Source organism: Schistocerca cancellata, chromosome 7 (assembly GCF_023864275.1).
Source record: "Schistocerca cancellata isolate TAMUIC-IGC-003103 chromosome 7, iqSchCanc2.1, whole genome shotgun sequence".
Classification (NCBI taxonomy): domain Eukaryota; kingdom Metazoa; phylum Arthropoda; class Insecta; order Orthoptera; family Acrididae; genus Schistocerca; species Schistocerca cancellata.
Window position 1 is genome coordinate 595,002,101 of NC_064632.1, and position 17,427 is coordinate 595,019,527.

Below are 17,427 nucleotides of genomic sequence, written 5' to 3' on the forward strand. Positions count from 1 at the left end.
TCATAATCCACCCAAAAACTGTCCACTATTATTCCTCATATCAGCCTTGGACTGTTGTGTTATACACGTAGTATGTATTTCTCCTGAATCTTAATGAAAAGCAAAGTCCTTTTTGCAAACGAACTTTCAGCACCATTGTGAAACACACTGCGCTACGATCTAGGGCATGAGTGTAAAGTCAAATATACGGAAATGGCGTTTTGTGAATGTTACGCTATCTGTGCAACATGGGACAGCTTTAGCAGCATTATTCGGTGGAACGGGGTAACGATAGAACTCCACAGAAAGACGAAAAATTTCGAATTTGAATCGTTGAAAACTATGTTGAATTAAGAAGCGTCTGAAATTCTGTCCATCCCCACAGGAGCTGGAGAAATTCATGGAGAAGTTCAACGACGCTGGGCGTTTCTTGTGCGAGCAGCTGGAGGAAAATAAAGGAGCAGAGGTGGAACTGTACCACCCACTCATTCACACTACTTTTCGTGCGGTTGCAGCCACTATTTTCGGCACCGACCTGGACTGTGTTTTACCAGGTCGTTTCCGGCAGGCTGAGGTGGTTGATCTATTGACTGATTTCGGAAAAACTTTATCGGTAAGTTGATGAAATGAAATGTGACTTACGTTTACATTTTCCATTGTTGGCGGAACTGCAGCAACGTAGTTGTATGATAAACTGTGAGAATGAATTATCCTCAGACTGCAATTAAATGATCTTCAACTTTTTTAACATAATCGGTTTCGAGGCTTCTAGCCTCATCTTCAGGTGTATCTATTCACATAAACCTCACACATAAAACTTTTGCTTTACTTATCGACAACATGCTAACAACTGCCTTTTAGGATAAGATGTTAGTAAGTTTAATATAATGTTTTGGCTTCTTTTTTTTTTTCCTCACCACGCATAAACGAGAGGCGCCGCTGGAGTGTGACACACGCTGTCATACTGAATGGTTGTTTATTTAAGACTAAAACTGTCAACAGCATTAGATGATAACATGTTTAAATTGCACAGTGTCATGGTACAAATTTTTCTTGCCTGTGGTTATAAGAACTTGTGATTTTGTGCGTATTTTTGACTTGAAAATAAGGAATTTAATTAACCTCACAATCTAAAAAGATTAAGGAAGTAGTTAAGAAGTAATCAGCAAGAAACGCAGGTGTTTTAAGAGCGTCGTCAGTAAGTAATGCAACACTCTTTCTTTTCTCAGTCAACTTCGGCTAGAAACATGCGGGATTTGTTTTGGAATATTCTCCTTCGGCCGCTATTGCTTTATGAAGTCTCAAATGTTGGCGGCGCTACAGGTAGCCTTAAAAGTGGCGTCTTTAACGGAGATACGTTCCTAGCAGGAAGCTGTCCCTGAGTTTCTCTTGGCGGAAAATCATAGCCGCTTGCACAGTGTGTACGATCTGTCCGTGAACAAAAACACGGAGAGCCGTTGGGCGAAGTGACTATCATGGTAGCAGCAAGGTCGTGCAAACGTGTCCCAGCTCTTAGGTGCTGGCCGGCCACACACAGCTGTCGACGCTCTGACTCGATGTGACCGGCGTTCACAACCAAACACCTCGCTGCACAGCTGTAGAGATGGGGAAAACTGTTCTTTTCAGAGATTGGATCAGAACTGTTCACTCCCTGAAATGAATTAGCTCTTTTTCATGACTCACCACTCATTTACAATAGAAAATAAATGGAAGGCACATTGCCCTTTAAACTTGGTTTATTCCAGTACTATACCTGTATTTTGATCTTATTTGATCCTATTTTGAAGTAACACAGATAATGAGTAAGAATTTTGTATTGTTTATTGAAATTTCCACGATATGACACAGTTTTTGATTATTGATTTATTTTGCACTATCGTGGTTTTTTGGGTGATCAGAAAACGTTGTAACTTGAGATTTACATTAACAATATATTTGGCTATAATGTATTAAAATTTCATTAACCTCATACAAATACATCGCAAGCCATATATTTTTAAAGTGAACGTTTCCTTTCGAAGACGCCTAAAATCGCAAAATCCGTACCAGAATAAGAAAAAAAAATATAAATTTGACTGTAAAACGAAAGTGCTGCATATAGCCTTACGCAGAATAAAACAAGGAAAGTATTGGTGTATCACATTTTGCGATACGTTTATCGGTTCGCTCGTAATTAAAGCGTAAATTCGAGTGTCCATAATGAAAATCCTATAGTAAGAGGAGTCATCAGGAACCTAATCTAATCAGTTTAAACAAATAAAAATAAAATAAAAACAATTGATGTATACATAACATAATAATGTAATATACATAGCGGTATTACTACGAAGAACAATATCCAGTGGGGACGAACTCCGATGCAGAGGCGCTGAGTCGAGCAGGTCGAGTCGCGAGCTGTATTACTGCGTGAGCTGAGACCGCAGAGACCAGAGTGACACCTGAGTCGCTGTGCTCGACGCTCTGGCTAGAGTCGAGACGGTGGGGTGAGCGTTGAGCGGGCGAGTTCCGAGGGTGGGGGGGAGCGGTGAACTCACCCGCTCCGAGACAAATCGTCCGTTCCCTTGCGAGCAGGTTTTTGCAAGTAGTTCCTATGTTATCCGCTAGGTGGCTCTCTGTCCTGTTGCTCACATCAACTGCCCAGAGGGCAGGACATGCGACTGAAACGATCGCCGACAGAGTGCGATGCGAAGTTAAGCTGCGCCAGACACTGCACAGTGCACACGGCAGACGACGCACAGAGATGGCACGGCATATGTGAAACACAAAATCCAATGGGGCACTGCACAATGCAGGCAGCCAAGGTAGAAGCAGGGCAGAGGCCGGCGCTGGCTGTGTTGTGTGGCGTGCACTGTGCTCTGACCAGCAGAGGCGCTGCTGATATGCTCCGTCTCTCTCTCTCTCTCTCTCTCTCTCTCTCTCTCTGCCGTGGGAAACGTTTGGAGCTACCGTTCTTTTTTTCTGAATCACTGATTGTTCACTCCTTTGAAAGATTGAACTCTATGAAGTAGTTCAAGAGCGGATCCCCCATCTCTACACAGCTGGACACCTGTCTCGCTAGTGCTGACACACTCGACCGCCTGTTGGGGTACCCAAATGTGTGGCCCGCTCTTCTTCACCGCCTAACAGAAGACCATAAAGAGCAACAAAGAACTACTTGCGCGGAATTTGTCACGATCAGCATCGCAACGCGCAAGCAGTTTTTGTCAAACATCGTGACAGGTGCTGAAACACGAGTGCATCACTACGCACTGCAAATAAAATGGCAAAGAATGGAGTGGCGCCAGACCATCTTTCCTCCGAAAAAGCTTCAAAGTATCCATACTTTTGATTTGCAGCTCCTTGTATTGGCCGTGTTTGCAGTTAAAAAATTTTGGATGTGAGGTCCTCCAGTTACGCAAAACACGGCTTTTCTCAGTACCCAAACATGTTTCGGCACCACTGTGCCATCATCAGTGGGTTTTCGATTTTATTTATTCTGCAATGTAAACATTTTGTTAAATGATTATAAAATTATGTGCATTTTTAGTTCAAACAACAGATCGTGTCTTTTTGTAAATACCTTTACAGTTAGTGAACATGAATTTTCTGGATCACTTTTTTGTTAATTATTAAGGTAGTTTGTCATCTGCAACCAAACGATGTTGATGAGAAAAGTTTTTTGCTGGGAGTTAACCTATCTTCTAGAATGTAATTTAGTTTTTCGCACCTATTTTCGTATTTACTTACCTTTCCGTGTGGCAAGCACTTCAAAATGGCTCTGAGCACTATGGGACTCAACTTCTGAGGTCATTAGTCCCCTAGAACTTAGAACTAGTTAAACCTAACTAAGGACATCACCCACATCCATACCCGAGGCAGGATTCGAACCTGCGACCGTAGCGGTCTCGCGGTTCCAGACTGCAGCGCCTAGAACCGCACGGCCACTTCGGCCGGTGGCAAGCACTTCCATTCTCCGCATCATGCTGAGATGTTGTGATTCTTACGTAACTGTAACAAGTATTTTCCACAAAATAACATAGTAAAACACTTTTTACTACACCAGAACACAGTGTGTTCTGGTTTGTTATGTGTCCCAGCCGAGTCAGTGTTCATTTGTTCACCAGAGAGTTCGAAAACCCACTGATGATGGCACAGTGGTGCCGAAACATGTTTGGGTACTGAGAAAAACGGTGTTTTGCGTGACTGGCGGACCTCACATCCAAAAAGAAAAACTTCAAAGCCCCACTCTCAGCTGGTAAGGCCAGGTGACGCTCTCCTGGGACTCTGAAGCGGTCATTCTGTTTGATGTCCTCCCTCATTTTGCAACTCGAAACTGTATTGCACTACCCTCAGGAACTTGAAGAAACGACTCCATTGTGTTCGTCGCCACAAAAATGCAAACGAACTTCTCGTTCTCCATGACAACCGGAGACCTCACACAAGTCTGTGCAACGGATAGCTGCTCAGGAAACTTCACTGGACTATACGTCCTCAACCACCCTATACTGCTCGGATCTCGCACCTTCCTACTTCAATCTCTTCAGCCCAGTGGAGGACGCACTCTGCGCGTAAGGGTACGTCGATGACGGGGAGATTATTCCTGCACCAATACGTCGGCTGCTACGTCGACCTGTAGAGGGGTACCACGTGGACATACAGGCCTTCCCATTAACGCGCCATAAGGCTGTCACATTGAATGGAGTTTATGTTGAAACATAGGGTTACGTAGCCAAAATGTGTACTGGATTCCTGAATAAAATCAACCTGCTTTCAGAAGAAAAGTGTATTGTATTACTTATTTAACGCACCTGGTATATGTGCACTGGCTTATTGTAAAGATGAGGCCAGAACTGAGCGTGTTAAAATGAAATATAAAATCAAACAATGGAGAATCCAGGATGGAATGTAACAATATTATGAGAGGGAGAGTAGCTACTCACCATATAGCAGAGATGCTGAGTCGCAGATAGGCATAACAAAAAAAAAGGACTCTCACAGTTAAAGCTTTCGGCCATTAAGGCCTTCGTCAACACTAGACACACACACACACACACACACACACACACACACACACTCACGCAAACGCTACTCACACACACGACTGCAGTATCAGTGGGTAATAGAGGGCCAGCATATGTCAGTATAGAATATAAGACACGAGTACAAAGATTCATAAAAGCAGAGGTCTATCTCATGTCAGCTTCACACTTGTAGTGATCCACAATCCAATGGAAATGTCTCTCAGAATATACAATGATCTCCTCACGGTGAACGCAGTAGCTAAACTTTGAACGAAGTCACTCAATAAAACCGGTTCACACACGCAACAAGAGTGTGGCCACAGCTGGTGGCATAACGCCGCAAAAAATTCAACTTGGTTGTCCTTTGTTGCGCGGCATTCCTTCCATCACAGATCCCTGGTAGCAGTATTTCGAAGAAAGAGCATTCTGCCACAGTTATCATGGAGTAATTGCTGCTGTGCTAAATTCGATTTCATTGTGTTTCAGTTTATTACTGAAGAAAGTGAAAACAAAGGTCGGCAGGTTCACTTTCGCAGCTCCTGGAACTGCAAGAACAGCAACCTATTTTTTATTTTCTGCAGCAGCGTGTGTGTGTGTTTGGGGGGGGGAGGGGGTGGCAACACATTTACAAAGCCATGACGTCTCCCAGAATCTTAAAAGATTTTTGGATGAAGAAATAAATAAACTTAATAATGTAACCAAAAAAAGCGAGTCGTACAAACTCACATCAACACAATCTCTATAAGCTGCTTTCATTCTCTGATGAATCTCCTTTGGGGTGACGACACCTTCTTCTGTCTACAATGCAATGACTGCACGTTGCTTAAATCGCATTGACCGACCGTCTGCGCAGGGTTCCATACTTAACACTGTAACATCAGAACCGTTCAATGCTAAGGCTTCCCGCCAACTGGAGCTGTAGAGAAGAAGCTGCGGAATAAGGCAATACCTGCCGTGTACCAATACTCCCTACTGTTGAAGAGTTATAAAGGTGGAGGCATTACTTTTCAGTCAACCCTCGTACAATATGGTTTCCGCCTGTATTCCACTTATTTTAGCAAAAGGATGAACGACGGTCAGAAGTGACCATTCAACCCAAAATACATTAATAAAACATATATATTGCACTTCATGAACTAAAGGCACAAAATTGCTTGTGCACGACCTCGTAGTTGAATTCATTAAGCCTCACAGCCCATCTAGCGAATATAGTGGACGGATCCTTCAACCCCAACACCCACTTCAACACAGCATGATCTATCACTACCCGAAATCTTCTCCCATATGAATGACATTCCAAATAAGTGATTCCATAGATTACACTAAGCATCTCCCTCTCCGTTGCTGAGTAATTCCTCTCTGCTGCCTAGACGCATATGCTACAGGATGTTCTTTCCCATCAATTTCCTGACTAAGAACACAGCCTAATGTTTGATTCGATGCATTGCATGCTAGTATAAACTCCTTTTCAAAATCTGGAAACACAAGAACCGGACTTGATGTTAACACTTCTTTCAGTTTGTCAAACGCTCTCTTACAATCTTTTGTCCACTCAAATTTCACACCCTTCCATAACAGTCGCGTCAACGCCTGTGCTAAACCTGCAAAACCCTTCACGAACTTTCGATAGAAATTGCAAATTCCGATGAATGACTGGACTTCCTTAACTGTTTGCGGTTCCCGAAAATCCCTTACAGCCAGTACCGACCTCGTATTTGTTTGCACTCTGTCCGTACTGATAATATGACCCAAATATTTTACTCCTTCTAATGCGAAATGACACTTCTCCAGGCTCAATGTCAAACGAGCTGCTCTTAACCTCATACAGACTTCACTTAACCGCTATCTGTGTTGCTCCATACTACTTCAAAACATTATGATGTCATCCATATAGACAAGACACTGCCGTGGTTTAAAACCCCTCAAGACACTGTCTAGCAACCTCTGAAACGTTGCCGGAGCGTTTTTCAAACCGAATGGCATTCTAATGTACTGATAATGGCCTCCAGGTGTATAGAAAGCAGTTTTTGGACGTTCCTCTGGAGCCACCTCTAACTGATGATAACCACCTGTAATATCCATCGTAGAAAAGTACTGGCACTGTCCTAAGTGATCCAAAGTGTCCGATATGTTTGGAATGGGGTATGCGTCCGTTACTGTCTTATTATTGAGGTATCGGTAGTCACAACAGAACCTGTATTTCTTAGTTCCATCCGCAGGTTGTTTTAGGGGCAACGACAATGCCTGTTCCCTAGCAACTATTACTATGCTTTATAATACCGTCCGCAAGCTGCTGATCAATGAAATCCTCCACAATCGGCTGCAAATACCTCGGTATTCTGTATGGTTTACGGTAAACCGGTGCTTCATTCCCTGTTGGTATCCTATGTTGAACTAATGGAGTTGCTCGCAACGGCCCTTGTGGAAAAAACAAATCCTTAAATTCGCACAATAATTCTTCCATATGCTCTCTTTCTCCTCCTTTCAACTGCTTAATTTTGTAACGCAATGCAGTTCTATCGGCAGTTAGTGGCTGATCGCTTCGCCTACCTCTCGAACACCAGTCTTCATCATCCGGCACCTCCAAATTTGCTACTAAAACTCCTTTCCTCAAATTCGCGTCTACAGCGCTAAAATTATCCACGTTCACGGGATCTACTCGCCTGTCGTTCCCCTCCTGTGCGGGTACAACACTACGTCTCACAAAACAACCCAGTGAACCAAAACTTCGTTATCCGTCAATGGTTCAATAACACATACTGCACCCACGCGTATATTCGACTCCACACTTACCCACGGCGACTTCCCGGTGCCACTAGACACACACTCATGCGAATTAAGTCTTAATGCTAATGAACGCGGTTCAGTCGGTTTGTTCGTTACGTTGAACGCCAGCTCTGCATTGACGACAGTTTCCCCTAGCGGAAATAACATTCCACCAAGTTCCACAGTTCGTTGTCCAAGGTCAATTTTAGCATGATGTTGATACAAGAAATCTACTCCTAGGATCATGTCGTAGCCCTCGCTCACCCATGGTTCTACCTCCATGCATGCAATAAATCGGACTTCCCTATGCGACAGTCAACTGTCACCGACCCCAAAGGCGTGACCTCCTTACCCCCCCCCCCCCTTCCACGCAACCTAACTTCCTTCGTCCCACTATATTCTTAGTAACGGCCCTGTGTCTAACAAAATCTTAAACTTTTTAGTTCCTATGGATCCTACCACTGAACATTCTACCTCTGCATACTTATTCGTAGCATTGAAATAAAACGGGAGCTCATTTAGGTGGCTCTTGGGCCCCGTCTGTCGTTTAACGCTTGCCATTCCTCTATTCCTTGGTGACTGGGTACATTTCCTCCGCACATGTCCCGTACGACCACACTTGTAACATTTTAGACCCACTGCAAATACTGTTTGCCTCTCGCGTACTCTTGTTGCCATGCCTACTTCTTCACACTGAATTGCCAGCTGAATGGCCGAATACAAATCTTTCGGAGTCCATTAAAGCACTTTCCTTGACATATGCGCCGGTAACCCTCTCAAAAATACATCAAGTGCCCTTTGCTCGGCTTCCTGAAACAGAACAACAGAACACTATTCGGTTCATCGTTCTGACCCAGCTCGTAAGTGTACTCATTAATTTCCCTTATCCTGTCGGCAAATTTCTCCGTCTCCCCCTGTCTCTTTGTCATTGTACTTAACCTCTCCCTAAAGTACCGAGGGCTATTCTGTTTCTTGTACCTTTGTAAAAGCCCTTCCTTTAACTGCTTAAACTGTCCTGCCTTCCTTAAGGCCTCAGAACACCTTACATATGTTTTCGCTTCACCCGTTAATCTAATCTTGGCTACATGTAACAACTGCTCATCAGACCAACCATTCATCGCAGCTGAAATTTCCAAGTCCTCCAGAAACGCACGCACATCCCCAGACGCGTTGCCAGAAAACAGAATAATCAAACTCACGGCGGCTGGATCAATCTCCTGCTCCCTAGGCAACAACGACTGATCAGATGCGGTTTCCCACTCACTTCTAGGTGTTAATTCATTTCTCAACTGCGTATTGTCTGCTGTCAATTGTGCTACTTTTGCCAACAAAATCCGCACCGCTACTGGTTCTGACACACCTTGCGTCCTTGACTCTGCCACTGTGTCGCTTTCGTTCCCAGTCACTCGTTTTGTTTCGGGACTAAGTACAAGAATAATCTGACTTCCTATAACTCCATATCATCATACTCAGTAACATCGTAAACCAATACAAAGTAATCAAATGCCACGAAAACAACATCTTACTGTCCCAAATACACTAACACTTATTCTGGTAAAATAAATAATATGCATACGCAAAACATCTAAAATGTGGCTTCTGGCAAGCCATTCTCAAAACACCAACAAGAAAGAAAACGTCCAACACTCAAAAGAACAATTTTGACAGCACCCACCACATCTTGTGACTGTACTGGCTGTGGGCTCGAACGTCGTACTGGACAGACAACGTCCGCTATTCTGACACCCAATGTAGTTGGTGCCCGACGCCAAATATGGCATGGAGACACCAAATGTAGTGGATGGGTGCCAGGAGGTGCCGTATTAAAACTCGGCCGAGCTTTTCAAATGATTTATTCGTTTCCACTACAGTGTTTCGTTGACCTCGGTCCGCGTCACAGGCCCCGCAATGCTGAGGCCACTGCCCCAGCGACCTGTGCAGCGCAACGCTGTGTCGCGCCGGCCTTGGTCGCCAGCTGTAGAGTTCCGATTACGTCAGGCCGACTCAGCGGCCACCGTCCCCGTTGACTCTGTGCTGCTCCGCCGGGAGCCGTAAGCCAGCCCCACTGCTGCTTCTTCCTCGGCTGGGAATTCAGCGGTAACGACTACACACAATCCGACGTCCGAATCTGCGACCCTCGCCACGAAAGTCTCCGGCGTGTGTCGGGAGCCGAAACGAGTGCCCGCGGTAGCGAGCCAAAGAGTGGTCCTCCCTGGCTGGCTGCGGACCTCGCATCAGCCTCAGAGGATCGAACCGTCGTGGACTGGGACGCTGTCACCCCATCTGTTGCTGCGTATAGTCCGGTGGAGTGACACGCACCGCCATCCAGGAGAGCTGCCACACTTGAATGACGCTCGTTAGAAAACAACACCTATGTATACTCGGGTTGCTCTTCTGTTTTGCTAAGACGTCACTTCGCGTCATGTACGCACCACACCCTGGTTGTGCCAGTGGGCCCCTTCTGCCTATAGCTTGCGCCATGCGAACCACTGTGTTTACTCTTTTCAGCGGTTCGACAGCCCTGTTTCCTCGATTCCACTTCACAACCGCTGGTCAACGTAACTTGCTGCAATCCGGCCTGCACCTGGCTGTAGCTTGCACTCAGAATATCGCACAAAACTAACTTTCCCTATCCTAAACGGTGGTGCCGATACAATACGGCTTTTTTGTAAGGAATTTAATATAGCTTAATTTTGTACTGGGATATGTTTTCGTCAGAGGCCCAGATTCTCAAGTTATTCCATAAGAAAGTTCAAAAGTGATTTTCAAAAGAATACCCAATCCTGTAGTCATTCCTCCTCGTCCCTTCCCCCACCCCAATTAGGATTTTTTTCTTTGTTTCTCATGGCACTCACTCCTACCACTGTACAAAAATTTGAGACTACACGAATTATTTCCCATATTCGACGTTTTTTGGTCTTCATTGACTGGGCTATTACGCCATTGCCTGAATTAGCTGTTTCGTTAACGTTATTAATTTTAAGTTTCCTTTATGGCTATTGAAAGAAACACCTTTCCAAGTGTTATGAGTAAATTAATTACTTTTACAGCTAGATCTCAACTTCTGCACCTACATATATGCTCCGTAAGCCTCCGTACGATGTGTGTACCACTACAAGTCATTTCTTTTCTTCTCCAATTGCAAATAGAGGTAAGAAAAAATGACTGTCTGTGTGTCTCCTTACGAGCCCTATATTCTCTTATATTCATGGTGCTTACACAAAACGTACGTTGGTGGCAGTAGAAGCGTAGTGCAGTCAACTTGAAATGCCGTTTCTCTGCATCTCCACAACAGCGTTCCTCAAACAGGAACGTCGCCTTCCTTCCAGATATTTCCTTTTGACTTCCCAAAGCATCTCATTAGTTTCGCATTGTTCGTATCCACAGGTAACTAAATCTAGCAGCTTACCTCTGAGTTCCTTCAGTGTCTTCGTTTACTCCAACTTGGTGCGGATCGTGGACACTCAAGTGATACTCGAGAATGGGTGATACGTTATTGTCATATATGGGTCTCCTTTACAGGTAAATCATAGTTTTCTAAAATTCTCCTAGTAAACCAAAGTCGACCATTTGCCTTCCCTATTATAATCTTTAAATGGCCTTTCCATTTCACATCACTTTGCAGTGTTATGCCCAGATATCTAAACGATGTGGCTGAGTCAACAGCACACTACTAATACTGTATTCGAACACTACAGCTTTGTTCTTCCTACTCATCTGCATTAACTTACATTCTTGTATATTTAGAGTTAGCTGCCATTATCACGCTTAACCCGTATAATCACAGTGGTATCGTAAAAAGAAGGATACACAGACAAAACGATTTATTTGTTAATCGTATGCCCTTAAAATAGACAAAATTATAAGGTAAAAATCACACAAACGTCAATTTCACTATTTTAAGTGGCATTATAAAAGCAGGAGAAAATAAAAACCAAAAAAAGTCTACTATGGGAAATAATTCGCATACAGTACACTGACACGAGGGAATGGCATGAACAACATACTAAAGATTTAAAGATCCTGAACAGCAGGGAGGGGGGTGGCGGTGAGGGGTGGAACGGGGGTGCGTTTCAAGGTCACTTCTCTACGTTTTTCATGAATAACTCTAAAAACCCGGCCTCTGGGTAAAACGTATTGCAGTACAAAATGAAAGTACATTAAGTTCCCTACAAAAGGTCCTGGTCATGCTTTTAGGGCCAGTACTTTGCGTGCAGATAGCGAGAGAATGCTAAATATCTCGTGTATCATGTTCGTACAGTAGCTTAGGTGGTTTTCTAGGCGAACTTGTAGTTTCCTAACTTGATAGGGCACAAGTGCCACTTATCAAATTGTTCCCTTCTATTTCCTCTAAACCACTGTGGTACGTTGTAAACAATTATTGTGTGTACCTTTTATATAGGGGCTATAGGTTTCCCATTTTATGTTTAAGGATATTATGGCATTGTACTTACGACATGTAGTAACACAGAAATTGATGCCTTCTAATTAACTGTTATGCTGTACATATAACTGATAAGATATGACGCAGGCAACTGTTCTTGGTAGCTGCCATGGCCCATCTAAAATGGGAGGATAGTATTTTATTCACTTCCACATGGCAGTTATTGTCAACACTGAACTTATTTATATTACGATTGGAAAGGTGTATTGCTATGGTATTAATTTTGATTCTGATTACTTCAATACATGTATGACTGGGCCTTCACTACGTGTATGACTTGGCTTTTTTAAAAAGATGATTTTCACTGACAACTGCCTGAATATGGAGAATAAATGCTCTGGAAGTGATAGTATAGTAATAAAATGTGTGTAGCAAGCATGAAAGTTTATTTACAGCATTTAACAACTAATGTAGACATATCACAACATGAAAAACCTTATAACGTCACTTTATCTCACAAACATCTCGTGGAATGACCTTCATGTTGGTTGGTTGTTGATTCTGATGAGAATAACCCTGTCAGCAAACTGTGCACAGTACCTCTATGTTTTCTGTACCTTTGTATTAGCAATGAACCCGACTCCCACTATTCCATTTATTGCTGCTGTTATTACTGCCCTGAATCCATTTGACTGGAAATAATTACGACTTTTCTGTTAAACTTCACCGAATCCTGATACATCTAAATCGATTATTAGCATCCCTACCACAAAAAGACTACTGAAACTACATTCTCAGACTCATAGGTTGTTATTGTCTTTATTGTACTCAGTCTTTTCTGATGGTAATCTCTCCCTTGGCAGTTCCCTCCTAAGGATAAAAATAGGGGACTGATCTGGTATCTTTTTTTCTGATGAAGATAACGGCATTATGCTTTCTTCAATTACATGTCACAGGATACTGGAATGTAATCTAGATCCAGTTAACGTTTCTGTTAAAGGACCCAGGGGCAAAATGTGTAGATACAAAGGCTTACAAATAATATCATTTATCAGTAGTAACTATGGAAAGCTGGAACATAAGTGCATGATTAAAACTGGTAAGTGATGAAGCCAAATTGCTAAACACCGAAAAGTTGAATAATAAGAAAAAAGCAGCATTTCTGCGTTTCTTATTTCTGCTTGTGGTGCTCCACATTCGTTAGCAGTGGTAATACAGACACTATGTTCTTTACAAAAATTTATTCATGAAGATCATTTCAATGCTTAAAATGGGTGAGAGTGGGAGAAAGAGAAAAAGTGAATTATATACAAGAGGGGTTATCGAAAATTTTAAAATAGCTGACTGAATTACATTGCAACGAGTTAATAAACAACATAACAATACAATGAATTGTCAAACCATAAATATACTGCAGTTAATCATAATGGAAATATGTAGGATGATATTTTGACAGATATTTATCATAAATAGTTACACACTATTTTGTACAATATAATTTGTGTGGTAAAGGAGATAATACAAAAGTCAATTAGTTTTTGTGAAGACTTATCCTTTGTTTCGTGCTATTTTCTGCTAGTGGAGAATTAATTAACACTTGTAAATGAAAAGGAAATAGACTGGACTAAAACATAAGAAAATGTAAGTATATTATGAATTTTAGAAACAAGGATGTTGTAGAACTTTTGACTTAATATAGACTTCTTTTAAATTAAAAATTGTATCTTAGATTTTCCACAAAATACAAAGTGAAAATTAATTACATATTAATGAGTTTGTAAGATGCAGTTTATGAAAAAGAAAGCTGATATCTAGAACTCCAGGCATCATACCACTACATGAGCAAAAATATATTTCATTACCCTAATTTATATATACACTCCCGGAAATGGAAAAAAGAACACATTGACACCAGTGTGTCAGACCCACCATACTTCCTCTGGACACTGCGAGAGGGCTGTACAAGCAATGATCACACGCACGGCACAGCGGACACACCAGGAACCGCGGTGTTGGCTGTCGAATGGCGCTAGCTGCGCAGCATTTGTGCACCGCCGCCGTCAGTGTCAGCCAGTTTGCCGTGGCATACGGAGCTCCATCGCAGTCTTTAACACTGGTAGCTTGCCGCGGCAGCATGGACGTGAACCGTATGTGCAGTTGACGGACTTTGAGCGAGGGCGTATAGTGGGCATGCGGGAGGCCGGGTGGACGTTCCGCCGAATTGCTCAACACGTGGGGCGTGAGGTCTCCACAGTACATCGATGTTGTCGCCAGTGGCCGGCGGAAGGTGCACGTGCCCGTCGACCTGGGACCGGACCGCAGCGACGCACGGATACACGCCAAGACCGTAGGATCCTACGCAGTGCCGTAGGGGACCGCTCCGCCACTTCCCAGCAAATTAGGGACACTGTTGCTCCTGGGGTATCGGCGAGGACCATTCGCAACCGTCTCCATGAAGCTGGGCTACGGTCCCACACACCGTTAGGCCGTCTTCCGCTCACGCCCCAACATCGTGCAGCCCGCCTCCAGTGGTGTCGCGACAGGCGTGAATGGAGGGACGAATGGAGACGTGTCGTCTTCAGCGATGAGAGTCGCTTCTGCCTTGGTGCCAATGATGGTCGTATGCGTGTTTGGCGCCGTGCAGGTGAGCGCCACAATCAGGACTGCATACGACCGAGGCACACAGGGCCAACACCCGGCATCATGGTGTGGGGAGCGATCTCCTACACTGGCCGTACACCACTGGTGATCGTCGAGGGGACAGTGAATAGTGCACGGTACATCCAAACCGTCATCGAACCCATCGTTCTACCATTCCTAGACCGGCAAGGGAACTTGCTGTTCCAACAAGACAATGCACGTCCGCATGTATCCCGTGCCACCCAACGTGGTCTAGAAGGTGTAAGTCAACTACCCTGGCCAGCAAGATCTCCGGATCTGTCCCCCATTGAGCATGTTTGGGACTGGATGAAGCGTCGTCTCACGCGGTCTGCACGTCCAGCACGAACGCTGGTCCAACTGAGGCGCCAGGTGGAAATGGCATGGCAAGCCGTTTCACAGGACTACATCCAGCATCTCTACGATCGTCTCGATGGGAGAATAGCAGCCTGCATTGCTGCAAAAGGTGGATATACACTGTACTAGTGCCGACATTGTGAATGCTCTGTTGCCTGTCTCTATGTGCCTGTGGTTCTGTCAGTGTGATCATGTGATGTATCTGACCCCAGGAATGTGTCAATAAAGTTTCCCCTTCCTGGGACAATGAATTCACGGTGTTCTTATTTCAATTTCCAGGAGTATATATATATATATATATATATATATATATATATATATATATATATATATATATATATACAGCACTCCCACTAGTTTCAATAAATTTATACAATCACTTAAAGATGAGTGTGTATTTTTCTATTTTCAACTGACACAGTGACTTTCAAACCATTACAATGCTTTTACATTTAGTCACACATACAGAAAAATTTACAGAATCTCATGAATCACAAAGATCAACTAAATCTTAGCTGGAAGACTTTTAATAGTTGTGCATTATGTGAAAGTAACTTTGTGGAGAGGTATTGTAGGTGATATGCAATGTGAATATATTGAAAAAAATGTTAATACTACAAAACAAACAATTATAAGCCTACTGCATAAATGTATTTCACATTACTTGAGTTGCCTGTTTCATTGGTGATTACATGGCTAACTTTTTAAATATCAAATATTTAATCTGCGATACCTCTAACAGAGGTTAAGCCTGCACATTACTTAATTTAAATCAACATCTTGTTGTTACCCACTTTTAACCAAAACAAAAGCTATTTCAGTAGTATAATATTGGAGAAGAGTGGCATCTTTATCAAAATACCTTCTACATTGTTATTTCCATAATATTTATTTGTTTTCAGAAGCACATGTTTCCACTATCTATTCTGTATCATTACATAATTCTTGGGCAAGTGAAATTTGATTTCAATTATGTTTTATGTTAACCACACATGTTATTATGATAGTTGTTAATAGTTTGTATTTGTAGTTCATTTTATACTCCCTGTAGTATTGGACATTTCAGACTTTTCATTTGAACACTGAGGCTATCACAACCACAAATCACTCAAAGCTACAATCGTTTGCCCTTTGGAACACTGGTTACCTATAAGTAATATGGTTGGCTAAAGCCATGAGTATTTCATAATACTAAGTCTCTTGTACATTCGTTGACAGGCAATTATATACCGTCCATGGACAACAGTCAACTTGACGAGGTGGATGACTGCACAAGGTCGGAAACTGTCAAGATTTAATACTGTTATCAAATACTTAACTGATCGTGGTTTTGCCTTAGCCAGCAAAAATGTTGATGGCCTAAAGGCCAATGATAGAACACTCCTCACCTTGCTTCTTAAGGAAGAACATTCAGGCACGAGATTTACTGACAAGGAATTAAGTGATGAAGTGAGTACACTCTTTCCAGAGATTAAATTATCCATAGTTATTATAGGTGTTACATGTGTAAATAAGTTTTCCAGAATTGTTATGGCTGTTACAAGTTTGGCTCCTTGATGGCATGATTATACACTATTTATCATATAGGGAGCTGAATTAAATATCAAAAATGGTCTTTCATATGCTTTCAATCACAGAATTTTGTAAAAGCTAAGGCATCCTGCAAGTGAAGTTTAGTTATTTTTATTAGTTATGAGATAATAGCACACGAGTGTTGCATGTGCAGTTAATTTAATAATCAAAAAGGAATGTCAACACAATACATTAAATGGTTTTATGTCTAAAATATTCTATGTAGACCATAGCTAATCAGTTTTAATTATTATTTATAAAATATGATTAGAAAACATCACAGTGATTAAGATAGGAAAAGAATAAAAATCTTTCAGAATCACATTAAAGCAGGTATTTGTGTTATAAGCCCATTATGCATCTTATTACCAGTCAGTGCACACTGTATGCTGCAGACGAGAATACATGAATGCGAGCATTGTGTACGATAGCACATTTCCATGCTGTGTGAATCAAGGCTATGGGCAACGAAAGTTGTCGCGACCAGTCGGTACAGGACACACAACAGTCAATTGTTGGTCCCTGAAGCTCATGGCAAAGTCCTGTGTGACCTCTGAGCAAATGTCGAATAGCTTTATTTCAGGCTTAGAACTGAAGCGTTTCGCATGAAGACATGAACGCGTTCATTCCCCTAGAATTATGCGAGTGTGTTCAGCCATCTGACTGGCCAGTCATGGTTATTCATCTCGCCACTCGAATACCACAGCCCAA

The 17,427-nt window shown here is 42.7% G+C and overlaps 1 protein-coding gene across 1 annotated transcript in view; it reads left to right on the forward strand.

The window, feature by feature from the left end:
• LOC126092926 (cytochrome P450 4C1-like) overlaps nucleotides 1-17,427 on the forward strand; it is a 219,966-nt gene that overhangs the window by 117,753 nt on the left and 84,786 nt on the right. Inside the window, exons 3-4 of the mRNA XM_049908657.1 lie at nucleotides 365-592; nucleotides 16,363-16,593. Coding sequence (XP_049764614.1) covers nucleotides 365-592; nucleotides 16,363-16,593 — 459 coding nt within the window. The remainder of the gene's footprint in view (nucleotides 1-364; nucleotides 593-16,362; nucleotides 16,594-17,427) is intronic.